This window comes from Ascaphus truei, chromosome 17, assembly GCF_040206685.1.
Source record: "Ascaphus truei isolate aAscTru1 chromosome 17, aAscTru1.hap1, whole genome shotgun sequence".
Lineage (NCBI taxonomy): Eukaryota > Metazoa > Chordata > Amphibia > Anura > Ascaphidae > Ascaphus > Ascaphus truei.
In genome coordinates, this window is record NC_134499.1 from 22,317,887 (window position 1) to 22,335,968 (window position 18,082).

Sequence of the window (18,082 nt, forward strand, 5' to 3'; positions counted from 1 at the left end):
CTCTAGGAATATCTGGCACGTTGTAAAGCTCAAATAACATAACTGACATGTAGAGAAAAGATATAGACAATAAAGTTAACATATCGCGTATATGTGAAAGGAGAAGTTGTATTTGTCTGATAGCTTTATCATCTTATCTTACATTGTGTACACAAAGAAGTTTATTTAACTGGCTACTACTATTTGCACCATTTAAAATAATATTTGTTTGAGTCTACATTACAGACCGGAATCTCACATAATGATCAAATGTTCAAAAAACACTGAAACAATCTTCTACATCAGGGGGGGGCGGCTTGCCTGCGACCCTGCAGTACTTAATGTGCGGCCCCTGCTGCAGCTACGACAAAGGTCAGTGGTCAGCAACCTGGTTCTTTCATGAACTACTCCTCTTGCAACTTGCTCCGTTCGGGGGCCCGGCCAGCACTTCATCCTTCCTCTGCGTTCCTTCTCTCTCCTCTGCCTGTTACTTTGTGTGCGTGCTCCAGAAGATAGTCCCAACCTCATCAATGCGGGATGAGAGACCGCGCCCCAAGGTAAAGTGTGAACAGTTGTGTGATTGATTGTGTGTGTGCTGGGGGAGGAAGAATTGCGTGTGGTGGGGGAGAAGAATTGAGGGGGTGAGGAAAGAATTGAGTAGGGGTGGGGGGGTGAAAGAATTGAGTGGTGGTAAGAGGAGAGAGTGTGAGAGAGGAGGGAGGGAAAGTGTGATAGACGAAAGAGGAGGGGAGAGCGTGAGGAGGAGGTGGTGAGTGTGAGGACGGGGAGAGGTATAAAATTATTTAGGTATTAATTCGATGTTTGGATTTTTATTGCGGCCCCTTTTACAATGACACTGATAAATTCTGGCTCCATCTCCCAGTCAGGCTGGCCACTCCTGTTTTATATTAACTACGAGAAGCGCTGCACATGCTTTTAACTCTGGTTTAATACTTACAAAATACGAAGGCTTTTCAGCCCTTTAAAGGCTCCGTCTGCAACATGGTCTATCGAGTTATGGCTGAGACGCAGTGTGTCCAGCGCACCTAGGTCTGCCAGGCTCACATCATCCAATCTTGTCAGGTTATTGTGAGACAGAACACTGAAAAAAAACACAGAAAGGTAAAAGGTTTATTTTCTGAACCTATGCAAAAAAAAAGCGACTATGTGGAGGTTTATCCTGTAAAGTGTTATTATCCGTGTTTAGCTCCAAACACCTAATAATGATTAGAACACTCCAGTAAATAAACCTCAAAATGCACTTTTACATGCATTAGCCTTTTTACAATAATTGAAAGACTCCTGGGCCCATTGGAAAGGTTTGCCACGTCTGGTTTGCAACATTAAATGAATCAAACATTAGTAACTGGAAATGATGACAAACTTGTAACCACAAAAGTAGAAAGAAAAAAAAACCAACACTTTTGATCCCCGTTCAACTCTTGCACTTCATTTCCATGCTGTGAGAGTTGCAATCCGCTCCAGCATCGGAAGGGTTAAACTCCCAGTGGGCTCATTAGAAAGAGCAGGTAGGATTTTTTTAAATAAAAGGGTCACCTCATTTGCTACATGAAATCCTCATTGTGAGAAAAAGCTATAAAACGTAAGTTTCCCTTTGGAATAAATAATTGCAATGCTGAATGGCGGTTACCAATAGACATGTTCTGGCTATTAGGGTAAAAGGGTAGCGAATAATAGGTATGATAACAATAATAGATATAATAATAGGCATGAAAATCAAGCAGCATTATAGAAGTGCAATTAACACAATCTTTCCAATACAATTTACGTATTAATTGATGAACAGGGATCACACAGCCAAGGACACAATGCCTTATATCTCAGTGGGTATCCTTATTCATCTAGATCCCTTGTCCCTGAGAATCTATGACACACAGCAGTGGTTTCATTGGTACATGGGACAGCGCTAGGTTATCAGACTGTTCTGGAATAAACTCTACTGATCCAATTACTCAGCTGAATAGGCATTCTAATTTTGAATCCAATAAATAACCCATAACCCTATGATGGCGGATTGTCCATTAACAGTTCAGCTTCAGCGACACCATAATGTGGGTTCAGTCAGTTTTTTTTTAATCCGTAATGTCAATTACCATTGTAAAAAATAATTTTTTATCTGACCCGAACAGGATAAGGATGAGACATTTATGGATAGCCACTGAGTAACCCCAGTTTATTCTCATGGAAATTAGACCTTCAGAGCTGTGCCAATCTCCATTTATACAGACGCATAAGATCCACAGCCCAAGCAAAACACTTGGTCCACTAAACCTTAGCGAGAGAAGCACCACATCTGTTTACTGTGCTTATTAATCACTTGTCATTTTAAAAGGAACATACACCAGGAAATTCAGACAAGATAAATGAGCTACATGAGGATAACACAAAATGCTTTCATTTTTTTTTTAAAGATATTGAAGCGTTAGCTCTGAAGAACTGGCAAGCACCCAAAATAATGTCTGCATCTCCTATTAAAGAATGCAGTCAAGAAATAAATGGGTACCAACAAGTTACCTTAGTTAGTTTATTTTCAAATATGGACTAGCTACTTGTTACCACTGCTAAAAGTTTCACTAGCTGCAGTGTGGGGTCCTAAAACCAGATCTTGTTAAATCAATAGGAAAGAAGTACGTGCTTTTCCAAGTCAATGAAAGTGTTGTTGATCGGGAATTCACTTTGCCACAATGTAACTGCTGACAAATAACACTCAAGCGGCCCGTAACAAAAAAACCACGGTAGTGGAAAATGCATTATATCCTTTAGTGGTCAATTTAAATTCACGGGATTGACAGGTGCTAACAATACACAAACGCCTAAAGTGCAAGGATGCAAGTGTTATACTCATGAAATTCATGTACATCATCTGCAAGTCGTGCCACGTTGCATACAAATGTTGGCTGCTGGCCAAATATTTCCTGATTTCCTACAACTTGCACCAAAACGTTGTCAGTGAATTGGACCCCCTCCAAATAATAAAATGCTATTTCCTTATTTCCTCCCCACACCCCCAACTATCCTGATATTCATGGGAGGGTCCTGCTTAAACACATTGAATAGCTATACAGTAGTTGCTGTGAATGCTTTATCACTAAAAGAATCCATGTATGAAATGTAATTATAAACGTGATCTTGTCTCAAGCTGCGAGATTGGTAAGTGGTTACATTTTTATCTATTACTGTTTCTTTCAATACTTGTCGGGAAACTTTGGCGCAGAATACATACAGCTCTTGCAGTCTTTGGCAGAAGCTCCAGCCCTCTGAGCTAATTCTGGATATTGAATTGTTACTTAGGTGAAGCTGTTGGAGAGACAAGAGTCCATAAAGAGATCCGCTGTTCACTTCTGTCAGGCTGTTATATTCCAGATGTCTAGAGACACAAGCAACAGAGAGAGAAAAAATGTAATCCATAATTCAAGATGTGCCTTTAGTTACAGTAAATACATCCATCAGAGAAATATTCGGCTGGAGATAAAACAAGTGTGTCACTATTTACCTAACATTTGTTCAGCTGTGGAAGTTCAACCTAAGGCTGAGGGACCCATCCCATGAAACATGTGTGCAGCAAAAAGTCTAACGCAAGTACATTAAAGTTGAAATTAGACCAAATACCAATAATAAATACCTCATTTGAAATAAAACATTTGGCAAAAACAATTTAAGATGTACACTAGTGGATACACATTTATTGAAGCAATTTGTAACACTTCCAGTCTTGCCATCAAAAACATTATTTTCTCACAACCAAACAATAAGTTAGTGAAACGTGCTCTAAAGTGTACATACCGTATGTAGTGAAATAAATGATCTATTCTCCAATTCACTCTATTTTGTCATCTCCTCTTACTGTACGTTCCATATTTCCCCCAAAATCTTAAAAACGACAGTAATTGCTCTTTCTCCCCAAAACTTATTCTGCATTTCCTTTTCCCCATCTCAACCAATAAATGGAGGTTGTTTTTCAAAAACTAGTCAACAATATGGTGTGTGTAGTACTAACCATGCTTTACAGACAGTCAGAAGAAGCAAGTAGTAGGCGAAAAGGCTAAAAATGATCATCATTTATCTTCTGTGTTACAGTTTTCGGTTGTTTAAAGTAAAGAGCACTTGCACTTCTCAGTAACAGCACATAAGAGTCTTTCATACTTACAGGATATGCATTCTTGAGAGGCCCCAGAAAGCACCATCTGTAAGTCTACTGATGTTGTTGCGTTGTAATTTTAAAACCTCTAAACTGTCCAGTCCCTGGAATGTCAGCCCTTCGATCAAGCGAATACGGTTCCGATTCAGCTCCCTACAAAAGTAAATGTCATGTAGCTTTGTTAGAATGCAACCTGCTAGTTAGCAGCTAGCCCACATCACAGGAGAAAGAAAGCCCATAGTGTTGAGAAGAAAAGATAGCAGATCATATCACAGCACTGTCTTATCTATATCCCCCATCTACACCTCCAGTGGGAAATGAGACGTTGCTCAAAATCAAAGGCGGTTTAAGAGGGAAAAAGAGGTATCATACATGTCCTCTTGTTCTCTTGGTCTTGTCTGCTCGAATTGGTGGAAAAATGATCCTTGCTTGGCTAAAAACAATCTCTGACCGCAACGGTTGAAAACCAAACATGACATTCTTATTATTAAACCAGTCCCCTGGGCAAACTTTGCTAAAAGTACATCACTATTAATTAAAGGCATGAAAGTAATACAAAGGCCCCCAATCTGGGATCTGACTCATGTTTCCTAAATGCTATTTAAACCTTTTCAAAGGATTTAAGAAGTTCCAAGCTCCTAACACAAATGTGTGTGTGTGTGTGTGTGTGTGTGTGTGTGTGTGTGTGTGTGTGTGTGTGTGTGTGTGTGTGTGTGTGTGTGTGTGTGTGTGTGAGTGTGTGTGTGTGTGTGTGTGTGTGTGTCTAACACAACTTAAACAATATTTAGTACAGGTTTTACTATTTGGCAGAATTTGACTTCATTTGTTATGTATATTTGCTTCAAATTTGCTGCTTCATATTAATAAGATGTGTGTGAAAAAATGATTATTTCAAATGTCATACTTAAATGGGATCCGATTACAAAAAATACCTATTAGCTTATTGAGCACAAAGGTCTTTAATTAACCCGATGCTCTGTAATGTGTCGTAGTGCCCTCTGGCAGAAAAAGGATTAAACACCCCTTGTAAGAAGAAATGTATTACAGTAGGAATTTGCTTAAAAAGAAAGCACTACATGTCATTTGCTTTTTTGCTAGACCGATAGAAAATATGAGCCAACAAGATATAAAATTGACAAGCACAACAATTCCTTGGGTTCACACTTTAAGGCGCAGGTTCATCAAGCTCCAACATGGCTTAGTGTTCACGATCCAGCGTCAACGCCCATTCAAGTAAATGGGACTGGATCAGGTGTGCTAACCCATACCAGTAGGTGCTTGATGAATGTGCCCTTAATTTGGGGGAGAAAGGGACAGTGACCTTTTTCCAAGTGGAGATGCGTGAAAGTTGCCTATTTTGTTTCATGCCCAAAAATTGGGAAGCATTTTTAAATCCAGACCCTGAAGTAGGGATAGAGGAGAGAGAACTCGCTCTCTCAAAACCCCTGTATTCCAGGGTATGAAATGCTTGGCAAATGTTTGGCTAAACGGTAAGAGTTTTGGCCAAATGTTACCGATTTTCAAACTGTGCAGAATTTGCGGACCACTTTGAAGACATTGGAACATTTCTGTTCCCCAAAGTAACCAGGAGCTGGCGCTCGGTCCACCACTTCAAAGATGGCTGCAAAGCATTACAACTATGCCACTTCTTCTCCCTGCTACACAACACCACGTGATTGTTGCTTTAAAATTCAGAACCAACATTGCTGGTGTTGTGGTTAATCGATGTCCTCACCTGTTTTACAGCTGAACGTCCCTACAAATATACACAGGTTTTAAATATGTCTGCCTTGGGGGTCTCCCAAAGCCTGATTTCTTACCCCCATGATGAGTTCCAAGTAAAACAGATTGAAGTATTTTGTCACCCAAAGGATTGTTTTATGGTAATACTATGGTAATACCAGGATGGGAAACCCTTGGCTCAGGCAGGTAAGCTTAATTAAAGAACTACTGGTAATAAGTAAATCAGGGGAGACTGCTCTTTTACCTACCACCGTGCACAATGTTTCCTGCTTCCTCACCACTTGTGTGGTCTGAACAAACTGTTACAATGCTGCCTGGCGGTGCCAGACTGCAGCAAGAATAACATGATTATTTGAGCTTGGAGGGATAAAAACACTGGTGATCATTAGTGTTATTTTAATGCTTTGAGGCCCTCTGCTTCGGAAACAGCTTCACTTGCTCTATGTTTATTGGGGAAAATAAGGCCCTTAATCTGACATAAGAAGTGTATAAAAACCTATAAGCACTACCTACAAGTCCTACTATATTTTACTAGGTGTTGCTTTTGTACGAATGAATATGGTACACTGGAGGAAGGCTTTCAATTGGCATGCAAGTCCCAGGAGGCATTTTATCTGAATCAACTGTAGGTGGCTTAATGAAGGTTCACATTGATACTCACAGTTGGGTTAGTCTGGGCAGCTTGAATGCTTTAACAGGGAGCTGGGCTATCCTATTTTTGCTGAGACGAAGCGTAAGAAGGGACCGTGACAGGCTGTCAAATGATCCCGGCTCCAAGCTGCCGATTCTGTTGCTCCCCAGGTGGCTATAGAAAGTCATTGCAAAAAAAAAAAAAAAGATAGGTCTGAGATTATATATATATACCACACTTATTAAGGTTATGGTGGGTAAAAAAAAAGTGACAAAAACCCTCCACAGTAAAACATATAGCAACTGTAAATATTCCTGTATGCTCATTTGCATGTCTTAGGCAGGTCTCCAACCCTGTCTTTCACCATTATCACCCAGCACTTCCACTGCAGCAAGGGATTCTGGGAAATGACATGCAAATGAGCACACAGTGCCACCTTTTATCTCAAGCTCCTATTACAGAGCAACCCTTAAGCCATTTGCATGTAATTTCCCAGAATCCCTTGCTGCAGTGGAAGTGCTGTGTGCTGGGTGATAATGGTGAAAGACAGGGTTGCAGACCTGTCTAAGACATGCTAATGAGCATACAGGAATATTTACAGTTGATTGTGTGTGTGTGTATATATATATATATATATATATATATATATATATATATATATATATATATATATATATATATATATATATATACACACACACACACACACACATAAAGCAACTGTAAATATTACTGTATGTTCATTTGCATGTCTTAGACAGGTCTGGAACCCTGTCTTTCCCCATTATCGCCCAGCATACAGCGCTTCCACTGCAGCAAGGGATTCTGGGAAATTACTTGCAAATGAGCACTCAGTGCCACCTTTTGTCTCAAGCTCGTATTACACAAGCAGATCCTCAAGTCAATGCATGCTGTTTTAAACACAGCGTTTAGACAGAGGCTGGGATGAGATGAGATGCAAAGCCATTGAACCCATTCACAGACATGTTTCAACCTTGATGGGTATCATCCGTGTGAGGTTATATATATATATATATATATATATATATATATATATATATATATATATATATATATATATATATATATATATATATATACACACATATTATATATACACACACACAAACACACACATATACACACACACAAACACATATATATATATATATATATATATATATATATTATATATATATATATAATATATATATATATATATAAAAAGGAAAAAAGGGACATGCACTCGTATATGCAAAAAATTGAAAGTTATTGACTCATCGTTTCAGTCCCCACTGGGACCTTTCTCAAGAGCTCTTGCCTACCTTTAACATTTTATTTTGTAAGATTGTAATCAATTTAACCCTTTCCCTGACAAGTGGCCACCCCTTCCAGCAGCGAGGCGGTTAAAGTCAATGGGGTTCTATACAGACCTCGATTGGATGACTACATCTATTATGGGATTCGGTTTTGTAATCCGCAATTTTTACAGTGGAAGAAAAGCCCAAACCAGGAGAAGAGTGCGGGAGAAGGAGGGGGACAGGAGGGGGGAGGAACAATCACGGTAAGCAAGAAAGGCAGGAAAATGTAGTGGCTTTATATTCAGGAGAACGTGTGGAAGCAAGTCCACCGCACCTCAGGCATTAGGCCTCGGATACGCCAGGTGCACGCGATGGAGCGCATGGCGTCGCCCGCGCCTGCTGCAGATGCGGTGCTCGGCCTGTGGGATCTGGAGGAGGAAACGCGGCAGGGAGGCGGGCCCGTGATGTCACGTGAGCGGTTCGGCCTCATTGGCTAAACCGCTCACGGGACCCAGCTGTCGCGCGTCAAAAATCAAGTTATTTTGTCTCGCCAAAAATCGGCCGCGCCGTCGCTCTCGTGCACACGCGCGCTCTATGGCTGTCCTCATTGAGATGCAGCCTTTTGTTTGCGGCCCCGCAGACTATGTACGAGGTCTTAGACTTACAACTGTGATAAAATCAGAAGGGGGAGGAGTTACGGTAATTATGTATGGGAAACTTACAGATCCTTTATGCGAAGTCCAGAGGGGAACCAGCCGCTTCGGATCTCTGTGATTTCATTGAAGCTCAAGTCCAGTGTTTCCAATGCACTATACGCCTTCAGCTGACTCGACTCAATGCTGCGGATCTTATTGTGATGCCTAAAAACAGACACAAATGATATAGTTAGCCACCACTGCTCTAACTGCAGTCCTCAAGAGCCACCAACCGATCAGGTCTCAGGATATCCCTGCTTCAGCACAGGTGAATACTTGTGCTGAAGCAGGATATCCTGAAAACCTGACCTGTCTGTGGCCCTTAAGATCTGCAGTTGGTCACTCATGAGTTAGAGAACATTCAATGGCAGATATAAGTGAAAGAGATTTCAAGAGCACCCCATATGGCATATGATATTTATGAAGTATCGGCACGGGTTATCACACTCCCACCTACTTCAACAGGTAAAAGGTGCCCCTATGATTCCAGGAGCATTTGTTACATTGATGGCAAACATAAGTAGAATGTACAGATCTTCTCTTTTTACGAGAACACGACTCATTGCGTGAAGGCACCAACGGTGGTTTGCCCCTGTTGCATTCATATGATATTTGTAAGGTGCTAATATGTAGCAATGGGAGGAGTTACATAGTAGACGAGGTTGAAAAAAAAATAAAAAAGACATATCCATCAAGTTCAACCTATGCTAAATTTAGCCGAGTTACTCGATTTTAATTAAGGGTCATATTTAGTAAGCTGTGCTATTCCATAAGACACCTTCCAGAACCGTCTGACACCTTTACCGTCCTTTCAGTTGAAGATGTCTTATGCCATATCTCAGCCTAGTAAATATGGGCTCCCTCTTATGCTGCATGTGAAATACCTTCTATCAGGGGTTCTTAACCAGTCCTCATACCCCCACCCCCACCACCACCAGTCAGGTTTTCAGGATATGCCTGCTTCAGCATAGGTGGCTCAATCAGTCCCTGCTTCAGCACTGGTGGCTCAATCAGTGGCTCAGTCGATTGAGCCAGCTGTCCTGAATCAGAGATATATAGTTACATAGTAGATGAGGTTGAAAAAAAGACATGCATCCATCAAGATAGCCTTAAAAGCTGGCCTGTTGAGGGGTCTAGTGAACCCTGCCTTGTATGAACCAGGGGGTCCATTGGAGCAGATTGCGGCCTTCAAAACTCCGCCCCCATTTGCCGAGATATTTATTGTTTTACTTTTGCTAGTACGTAAGCAAAGAATGCTGTGGGGTAGCCAATCGGAAGCTGCAATGTCATCCCACGATGATGTCATGGTTTTCTGATGGATGCCAGAGTGCGGCTGACCCCTGTAATCATATTGTGCCTCGTACAGTCTCTCTTGTAAGGCAATTTCAAGGGTAAATATCTCGGGGACCGGGAGGGGTCATAGTTCAAATTCAGGGAACCCATGATCCCAATGGAGGTAAAAAAAAAAACAACAACAAAAACGAGCAGCATGGATTTCGGCTTTAATATCACTTCATCCAAAATGCCACAGGATTACCATAAATATATTAAATACAAAAAGATAATGAAGATCAATACTGAATGCAGTCTACCAGTAAGGTGACAGCTACAGATGTTGCAGCCAATATTACCCTCATTAACGCAAGTAATAACGCTATAAAGAATACACACGTTAAGGAAATATTGCACACGTGACATTGTTTTCAACGGAGCTGCATTAAATACCAATGTAGCGTTAATGCAACTCATAGCGTTAACGGGTGTAATAACGCCTGTTACATCTGTACACTACATGGATGATTCTATTTATTATACTTAATAGGCAAGTGCATCTTTATGGGGGGTGGGGAGGAGAGAGAGAGGTTCTTACCTTTAACACAAATTATTTTAGAAATTAAATAGGAACCCCATGCTTGTTATCTCCAATACCTAAAATGACTTTGGTTTTGCTTCTGCTGAAAATAAAGGGATATTTGGTCAAAGCTGAAGGTATTGTTCACCAGAGTAAAGCTTTGGTAAACTCCCCCATGAGAATTGCAGACCTCTGCTACTGAACGACATGTTGATGTCACTTACAAAGGTCATAGCTAAAGAGCCGTGGCCAAATACATCAAAAGGCAGTGTTACATGAGACAGATCAAACATACCATGACTAACTTATGGTACGAAGCACAATCCTCAGCTCCGTGTTTATGCCCTGCACATAATTTACGCTCCTTTCAGAAATTGGGGCAGTGACTAATGTTAAAATGAAGTCATTATAGGAGTCTTGCGAAACAATGTGTTTTCACTATATAAAAGAGTTATACATATTACTGAAAAGGTTCAGCTTTTTGCTGTGTTCGAAGGATCAGATAACAACGTGCCACCCTCCCGCTTCAAATGAGACTCCCCAAAGCAAAATGACACCCCAAAACAAAATCAAAAGGAATAACATATTGTATTCAATCATGGCTGGACATAGGATGACATTCAACCGATATGTCTTTCTGCATTACCATTGTATCGTATGTATGCATAGGTATTGTTAAAGATAAAAAAAATCATCATGTTTCCATGTCACTTCCCGAGCAACCATCTCTTTATACCCATCTCCGATTACCAACATCTGCGGATGTGAGGCAAGCTCACTGTCACAAACTGGAAACATACCCCCTTCTCCCAAACGATGGTCAAAATGAACCACCTGCATACCAGGTTCAGAAAGCTGAAATCGGTGGCGAAAACAGCAAATGTGGGAACTGCATACACCTTGTTGGTTTGTAGCATAATTAGCACACGCATGCACAGCTCCTGCATGGCTAATACATATATGTATATGAATATTACATACATATAAAAACACACAGATAAAATCTTATGGGTAGAAATGAGCAAACCTTTCGCCTAAGTTCGCGAAACAGGCAAAATGTGGCCGATTTCGGTTGAACATTTTTGCGAAATCGCAGTTTTTCCTACAAATTCTCAGAGAGAGAGGCCTACAGTATTTAGTAGATTTTATAATGCCAACTAGAGCCACTTACACTAAGAATGGGCACCTTCACAAAAGTTGGGGCATGTGTTTGGCTAATTTTTGGAAAGTTTAAAAGAAGAAAACATTTGCGAACCGATTGGTGGTAACTTTGCGCATCTTTAGTTATTAGGCGCATTAAATGGGATTTTCCTCATGATGGATTACACACCTGAAATACAGCTTGGTAATGTTTAATATTTATTATTTTTAGATGTTAAATAGTTTACAAGGACGCATACAGAAATGTACAACCCTCTTCAAACGTCCTGGGAAGTGGTCTGCCCAAGATCAGGGAGTAAGTGGCTTTCATTCAAACCCACACCGTAACCACGATGCAACTCCTCCCTCTATTTGTAATGGTGTGGGGACTTTAGAACGGAAATGTGCAGTTACAGATATTGTCCCATATTCGCTAAGCAGTGCTATGCTATATGTCGCCTTCCGGCATGAAACACAACTTTGAGTCCCATTCAAGTGACCAGGCTATAAGGCGTCTTCTATTGCTGGAAGGTGTCTTATTGCACGGCAACGTTCAGTAAATAATAGTCATTGGACCTTAGTCTGTAAGGTGTGATAAGCACAGACGACGTACTATCGGACGAAAAGCCCCATTAACTAATGGGGCTTTTCCTGCGATATCACGTCATCTGCGCTTATGACACCTTAAAGAATAAGGGCCATTGTTTTTCAGTAAATAAGACCATAACATTGAACAGAGCTGCTAAAGCCATTCCAGCTAGGTACTTTTATATTGTATAATTGAGCTATTGCTTTAACGGTAAATGTTCACATGATTTTCAACCTTGAGGTCGAAGCAGCAATCCCCCTAATCGCCAATTCTTGAAATGTCCCGGAAGAGCGCAGGTAACACAACCAGCATGCATCTTGGCAAACATGGCATCCCTGGAGCGAAAAGGAACGCGGTTCCCCAACGCAAGACCCCAAATCAGATCGCCGCTTTAAACAGTACGATAACGTTGAAAGGATATTGCAAATACCAACAGAAATATGTCCGTAGGCACTTGTTTCGCTTGCGGACAACTTTAATGAGCCCAGTGTTATTTTGTACTTTTTTTTTTAAACTGCAGAACAATACAATTTTGGCAGTCTGGGTACAACGTTGCAGAATTATTAATTTGTTCGATTTGGGGAACGCTGCGCCTCTCCAGGGTTTATTCCTTTGACAGGAAAGAAGTATATTCATATCAGCAAAACTTCTTCTCCACGAAGCTGCTGAATAGGAACTTCCCGGGGGAAATTGGACAGATTCTCAGGCCGGCTGCAGATGTTCTGTTTATTCAGGTGGGAATGAGATCCAAAAACAAGGACAGGCCAATGGCAGGATACATGAACCCAAGGGGCCAGAGGTAACAACTCAGGCTCAAATAGCAAGAACTTCTTTCCCAACAAACGGATGGAGATTAACCCATTCAGACCTTTAAATGGAAGCAGTGACTGCTTTACATGTTCGGAGGTCTCGATTCTGTGCAAAGGTTGGTGTAACTGGTAACAATGTCCGCTATATAGAGAGAGAAGGCTTGGAATTGTAGAGAGGTGATAACACGCACAATAACAGTGCTGTATGTATATTGTGTATACATACATGTTTATTAACATGTGTATTCATTATTGTATGAGTCCTTGATCAAGTGTTTTCCAGCAGTGCCAGCATTGTTAATTTTGTAGGCCTACATAAAAACATCAAACGGTCTTCATTTCAAAGGTCCCTGTTGTGTGAAGTTGTTGAGTTCAGCTCTATTCAAATAATGGGGACTAAATGGTTCCCTGGCCGGGTGAAGTAAAGAGGGATCCCAGTGTGCGATTTATAACCCACGAATAAAGAGAAAAACAAACAAGGGGCGAGACTCGTCAGCGCAGTGATGTGTGTGGTGACGTCAGCGAGTCCAGTGTCTATAGCCGGGGTTTGCGCAACTCAAGTCCTCAACCACCCCCCTCACCCCCCCCCCACCACAACAGGTCAGGTTTTGAGGATATCCCAGCTTCAGCACGGCTGGCTTAATCAGTGACTGATTGAGCCACCTGTGCTGAAGCAGGGATACCCTGAAAAACTGACCTATTGGGGTTGGGTCTTGAGGACTGGAGTTAAGCACCCCCTGGTCTATAGGGAAGTACCTCCCAATACACAATGGGGAGTGGAGCTGGGGGCAGAGACGGCAGCATGGAACGCAGGTACAGCAGAACTAAAACGTTGATCATTATGTCAAGTAAAGTACTGTAACCTGGCATCTTTTGCAACACGTGTCTGGATTACCCTGCTGATTCAACAGGTGTATGGCTGTTTGCACCTTCATGAAGCACCCAGTGGTAACTTTATATTATTACTCTGCTTTTTTTGTGATTTCAACAGGTGTGCATTGCTTGAACTTTTGTTTACTAAAATAATCACCGGCATAGGGAAGACAGTTTCACAGCAAATTAAATAGCGGCCAGAGTATATAACATTTAATTGAGAATAAATGCCTTACTACTACATTCCCTGCCTGGTTATATAAAAACATCAAAACGACTGCAGTATCTATGGCAATAGTAAACATGTTTAAATATAGTTTAAATTAATGAGTTTAGTGTTGGGGGGTCTTTGAAGAATTGCGAGATCAGGAATGATGAAAGTTTAGAGTTGTGAAGCTTCTGTGTTAACAGAAAGAACTGTTAAATACTTGTTTAACTATCAGCTGGCTTCCTTCCTGCAACGTCCTATAAAAGTAGCAATGATAGCTTAGAAGTATTTCCCACCCTGTATGGATGCAAAATAACTAGTGCAGGATTCTCTCTGGAAAACAAATATTGTGTTAGATAACAGATTGTAAGCTCCTTGGCGTAAAGAAGCTAAGCTGCACTATAGATTACATAGCAAAACAGTGCATGGACAATAACTCGCTACAAAAGCCACCCATCTATTTTTGATGCACATGGAGATCCGGTAAAATGTCTTCAACCAACTTCTTCCACTTCAGAGGCCTGTGATTGGACCACAAAGACAGAAGCGAAGGATACTGTGTTATAGAATGACATGGTCTTACAAATAGAGCTGGGCAAATTGTCTTTGCAGGTTTGGATCAGCCAGGTCCTTGCAGGTTTGGATCAGCCAGGTCCTTGCAGGTTTGGATCAGCCACGTCCTTGCAGGTTTGGATCAGCCAGGTCCTTGCCTGCATATCTCTGCTAATCTGTCTCAAAAAGGGCGATTCTTTTCCGGATTTTTATATTTTTTATTTATTTTTTTATCACCAACTATCCAATCCGCGGATTCTGCAATCCACTTGTGGATTTTAAGAATTCAATCCATGTATTCGATTGGTAAAAACCATCCAACGGATTGCAGAATTCACGGATTGGATTGTTAAAATTCACCCTCGGATTGTATCACACGGATACAGACCGGTTCATCCATCTCCAGTCATTATATAGAAACAGGGCTATTTACGGCCATCATTTTAACTGAATAGCATACAGCAACTATTAACATGTAAGGTGGAATGGGAACATCTGGGCGCGGCCAACTCGCTGCGGCCAAATCCCAGCTGGCGTTTGGCCTCAGAGACACCCTTGGCCGCGGCCCCTTCTACAATAAGGTAAGTTTTAGGGTAGGGGGCTAACTTTAGGGGTTTTAGCGGTTAGGGTAAGGGGTTAACTTGAGGAGTTTTAGGCTTTTAGGGCAGGGGACAGTTTTAGGGGTTAAGATTTGGGGGTTTTAGGGGAAGGGGTAAGGTTAGGGACATACATTGGTGGCGAAGCGGCCGGTGACCAAGTGTCCCAGCGGCGAGGTCACTTGGGGGTAAACACCGGTGGTCACTTGGTCGCGGTGAAACAGCAGTGCCCAGCTATCAGCATGTTAGGAGCTTCAGAAAGGAGTCTTAACATTTTGGACATTAAAGCCGGTGCATTCTTTTAGCGCCCTGATATACTAGTATAATATCTTGCTCCACTTTCTCTCTGAAATGATGTATATACAGTTTGAAACACTAAAAGCTGCTATGACCTCTTCAAAAGTGAAGTGTTTGGAAATGTCAGCACTCAATGCCGTGTGGTAGAGCCAAAAGGCAAAGATTAAAAAACAAAACAAGGTGGTTTGTTGCAATGCACCTGGCAGTAGAGATTTGCAAACTTGCCCAAGTCGGATTTGCAAAAAGATTTTCTCACATTTTTCCAAGTTTGAAAAATGTGAGAAAAGGTTAAATAGAACTTTGGAGGGAGAGAGGGGAGAGAGAAGGGGGGAGAGAGAGGTAGAGAGAGAGAGGGGGGGGGGAGAGAAAGGAAGAGGAAGTGAAGAAGAGAGAGGAAGAGAGAGAGGGAGGAAGAGAGGAAAATAGAGAGAGAGGGGAAGAGAGAAGGGGGAGAGAGAGGTAGAGAGAGGGGGGGAGAGAGAGAGGGGGAGAGAGAAAGGAAGAGGAAGTGAAGAAGAGAGAGGAAGAGAGGAAAAGAGAGAGTGAGAGGGGAAGAGAGAGAGTCCGATTTAGTTGTTATTTCTCACTCCTTCTACATCAGGCTCTGGGTTAGACCTAAGTAACGCATAGTTACATCCCTGCATTAACTATAACGGGGCTCTGTGGGTAGGCATTGTTACTGCTCTTTTGCACATTATACACTGGCGACACACTTTATTCGAGCTCGGCTAGTCCCACGAATTCGGGTATACCCGGGTGTATTGAGGTTTGTGACTGTTTTCTGCCCGAGTGCATTGAGTTATTTTCCGGCAGGGATTGAAGCATTTTATTCCCGTTGGCTGCAATACTGCACAGTACATATATATATACTGCATTACAATTCATGAATTTATGCCATCTGGTAGACACGCGAAGCATTGCAGCCTATTAAATCCTAATCATTATCATTTAACAGATCAGCCGCCCATCAGCCAGGCATGAACCCAGGCTGGGAAGGCAAATGCAACGGGGCTTGTCAGAGGTGAGGAGCGGCGCATTCCAGGTATCTGCCAGGTAAATACCGGGTATTTGCTCGAATAAAGTGTGTCGGTGCAGTAAGCACTAACGTCCGTCATAATAACGCAAGGGACCATTATGGCTGAAAACAGCACGTAACACTGTGTTAGTGAGCTTTCAAAATACCCGTTAGCAGTTAACGGCGTGTTAACTAGCAAATTTTTTTAGACTTGTGTGCCATTGTTGAATGTGCAAGAGTGTATAAATGCCAATATTATAGTATAATATAGTATGTTTCCTTATATTACCTAAACCAGGGGGATACCTTGGAGCGGAGTCACCTCTGTCCACTCCCCAGTTCCCGAGATGCAACTAGTTTTGTCCAATGGGCAGGTCATAATATGGTTGGGGGGTCAGATCGGTTTGAAAAAAATGTAACACACACTATAACAAAGCAGAAGAGAGTCTGCGAAACGCGTAGAAAACACACACACACATAAACCAAGCTGACAAGCTGAAATTTGTTGTGACGCCGAGACACTGTATTGTGGACCTGCTGGGGGAACCTTTGAGGAAGTTTTATTTGGCACCTTGACGCTTCCGTAGCCACATCTATAGGCTTCACCACAGCAGCGCTGAGGAATACCGGTCCTAAGCAGCACTGAGGGATACCGGCACCAGAGGGTGAGGGAATCCCGCTGCTCAACAGAGGGAGCTCCAATTTGGAGCAAACAAACATTAGGCTCCACTATGGGCGACGCCAGCCCCTACACAGACGCTAAAAGATTTTCCCACCCCAAATTAGGGGTACCACCTAAGCGAGCGGAGATCACTACAATTTACGAACAGCAAGGCTCAAATCCAGATAAGCTACACTTTAAGACACTCATCATCGAGCAGATCATATGACTTTTTGCTCTATATTTTACTCATATATTGATATAAAAATGTGTTACATTTTAAGGTGTTTGTCTTTTGCGCTTCTGTTTTCTACTATAGTTTTCAAATTTGAAGCAACAGAGGTTCCCTCCCACAAGAAGCTGATAACACCAAAAAGTTATTTTAACCACTCTGAACAATACGTTTTAGAGCAAAGAGAAGGTCTCGTATAGTGTGTGTGTGTGTGTGTGTGTGTGTGTGTGTGTGTGTGTGTGTGTGTGTGTGTGTGTGTGTGTGTGTGTGTGTGTGTGTGTGTGTGTGTGTGTGTGTGTGTGTGTGTGTGTGCGCATATACGGTCACTTAATTGACTTTGTAAATCGAAACCCAAGGACTGAAAACCCAGACCCAACTCCTTTCTAAATTCACTTTATTTTACAGTGCTCAAATTATTACAATTTTTTGGGGGGATTGTAAGCACATTGGATCACAAATTTATCGGGGTTGTGATGTTCTGCTCTGAAATGAGCTGCATACTTATGAAAGTCTATATAAAAATATTTATTAAATTGCGACCTGAGCTTGATTTATTTTACGACAGCATAAACTCTTAGAAATATTTGTCTTCCCTTCATGTGTCAAGTCTGCAAGCCATTAAATCCAGGTTGAAAATTGCTTTTTAACTGCGTAATTGCCCATTCTAATTAACATAAAATAAAAGCACCTTTAAGTCTCTTAACTTGACATCCAAATTTGAAATTCATCCAGCCGTCCAGCAACGAAAAA

The 18,082-nt window shown here is 41.6% G+C and overlaps 1 protein-coding gene across 1 annotated transcript in view; it reads right to left on the reverse strand.

Annotated features, from left to right (window-relative positions):
- The window catches only part of LRIG1 (leucine rich repeats and immunoglobulin like domains 1), a 103,537-nt gene that overhangs the window by 22,519 nt on the left and 62,936 nt on the right, over positions 1-18,082 (reverse strand). Inside the window, exons 4-8 of the mRNA XM_075574270.1 lie at positions 8,536-8,673; positions 6,543-6,686; positions 4,148-4,291; positions 3,224-3,367; positions 938-1,081 (exon numbers count right to left, since the gene is read on the reverse strand). Coding sequence (XP_075430385.1) covers positions 938-1,081; positions 3,224-3,367; positions 4,148-4,291; positions 6,543-6,686; positions 8,536-8,673 — 714 coding nt within the window. The remainder of the gene's footprint in view (positions 1-937; positions 1,082-3,223; positions 3,368-4,147; positions 4,292-6,542; positions 6,687-8,535; positions 8,674-18,082) is intronic.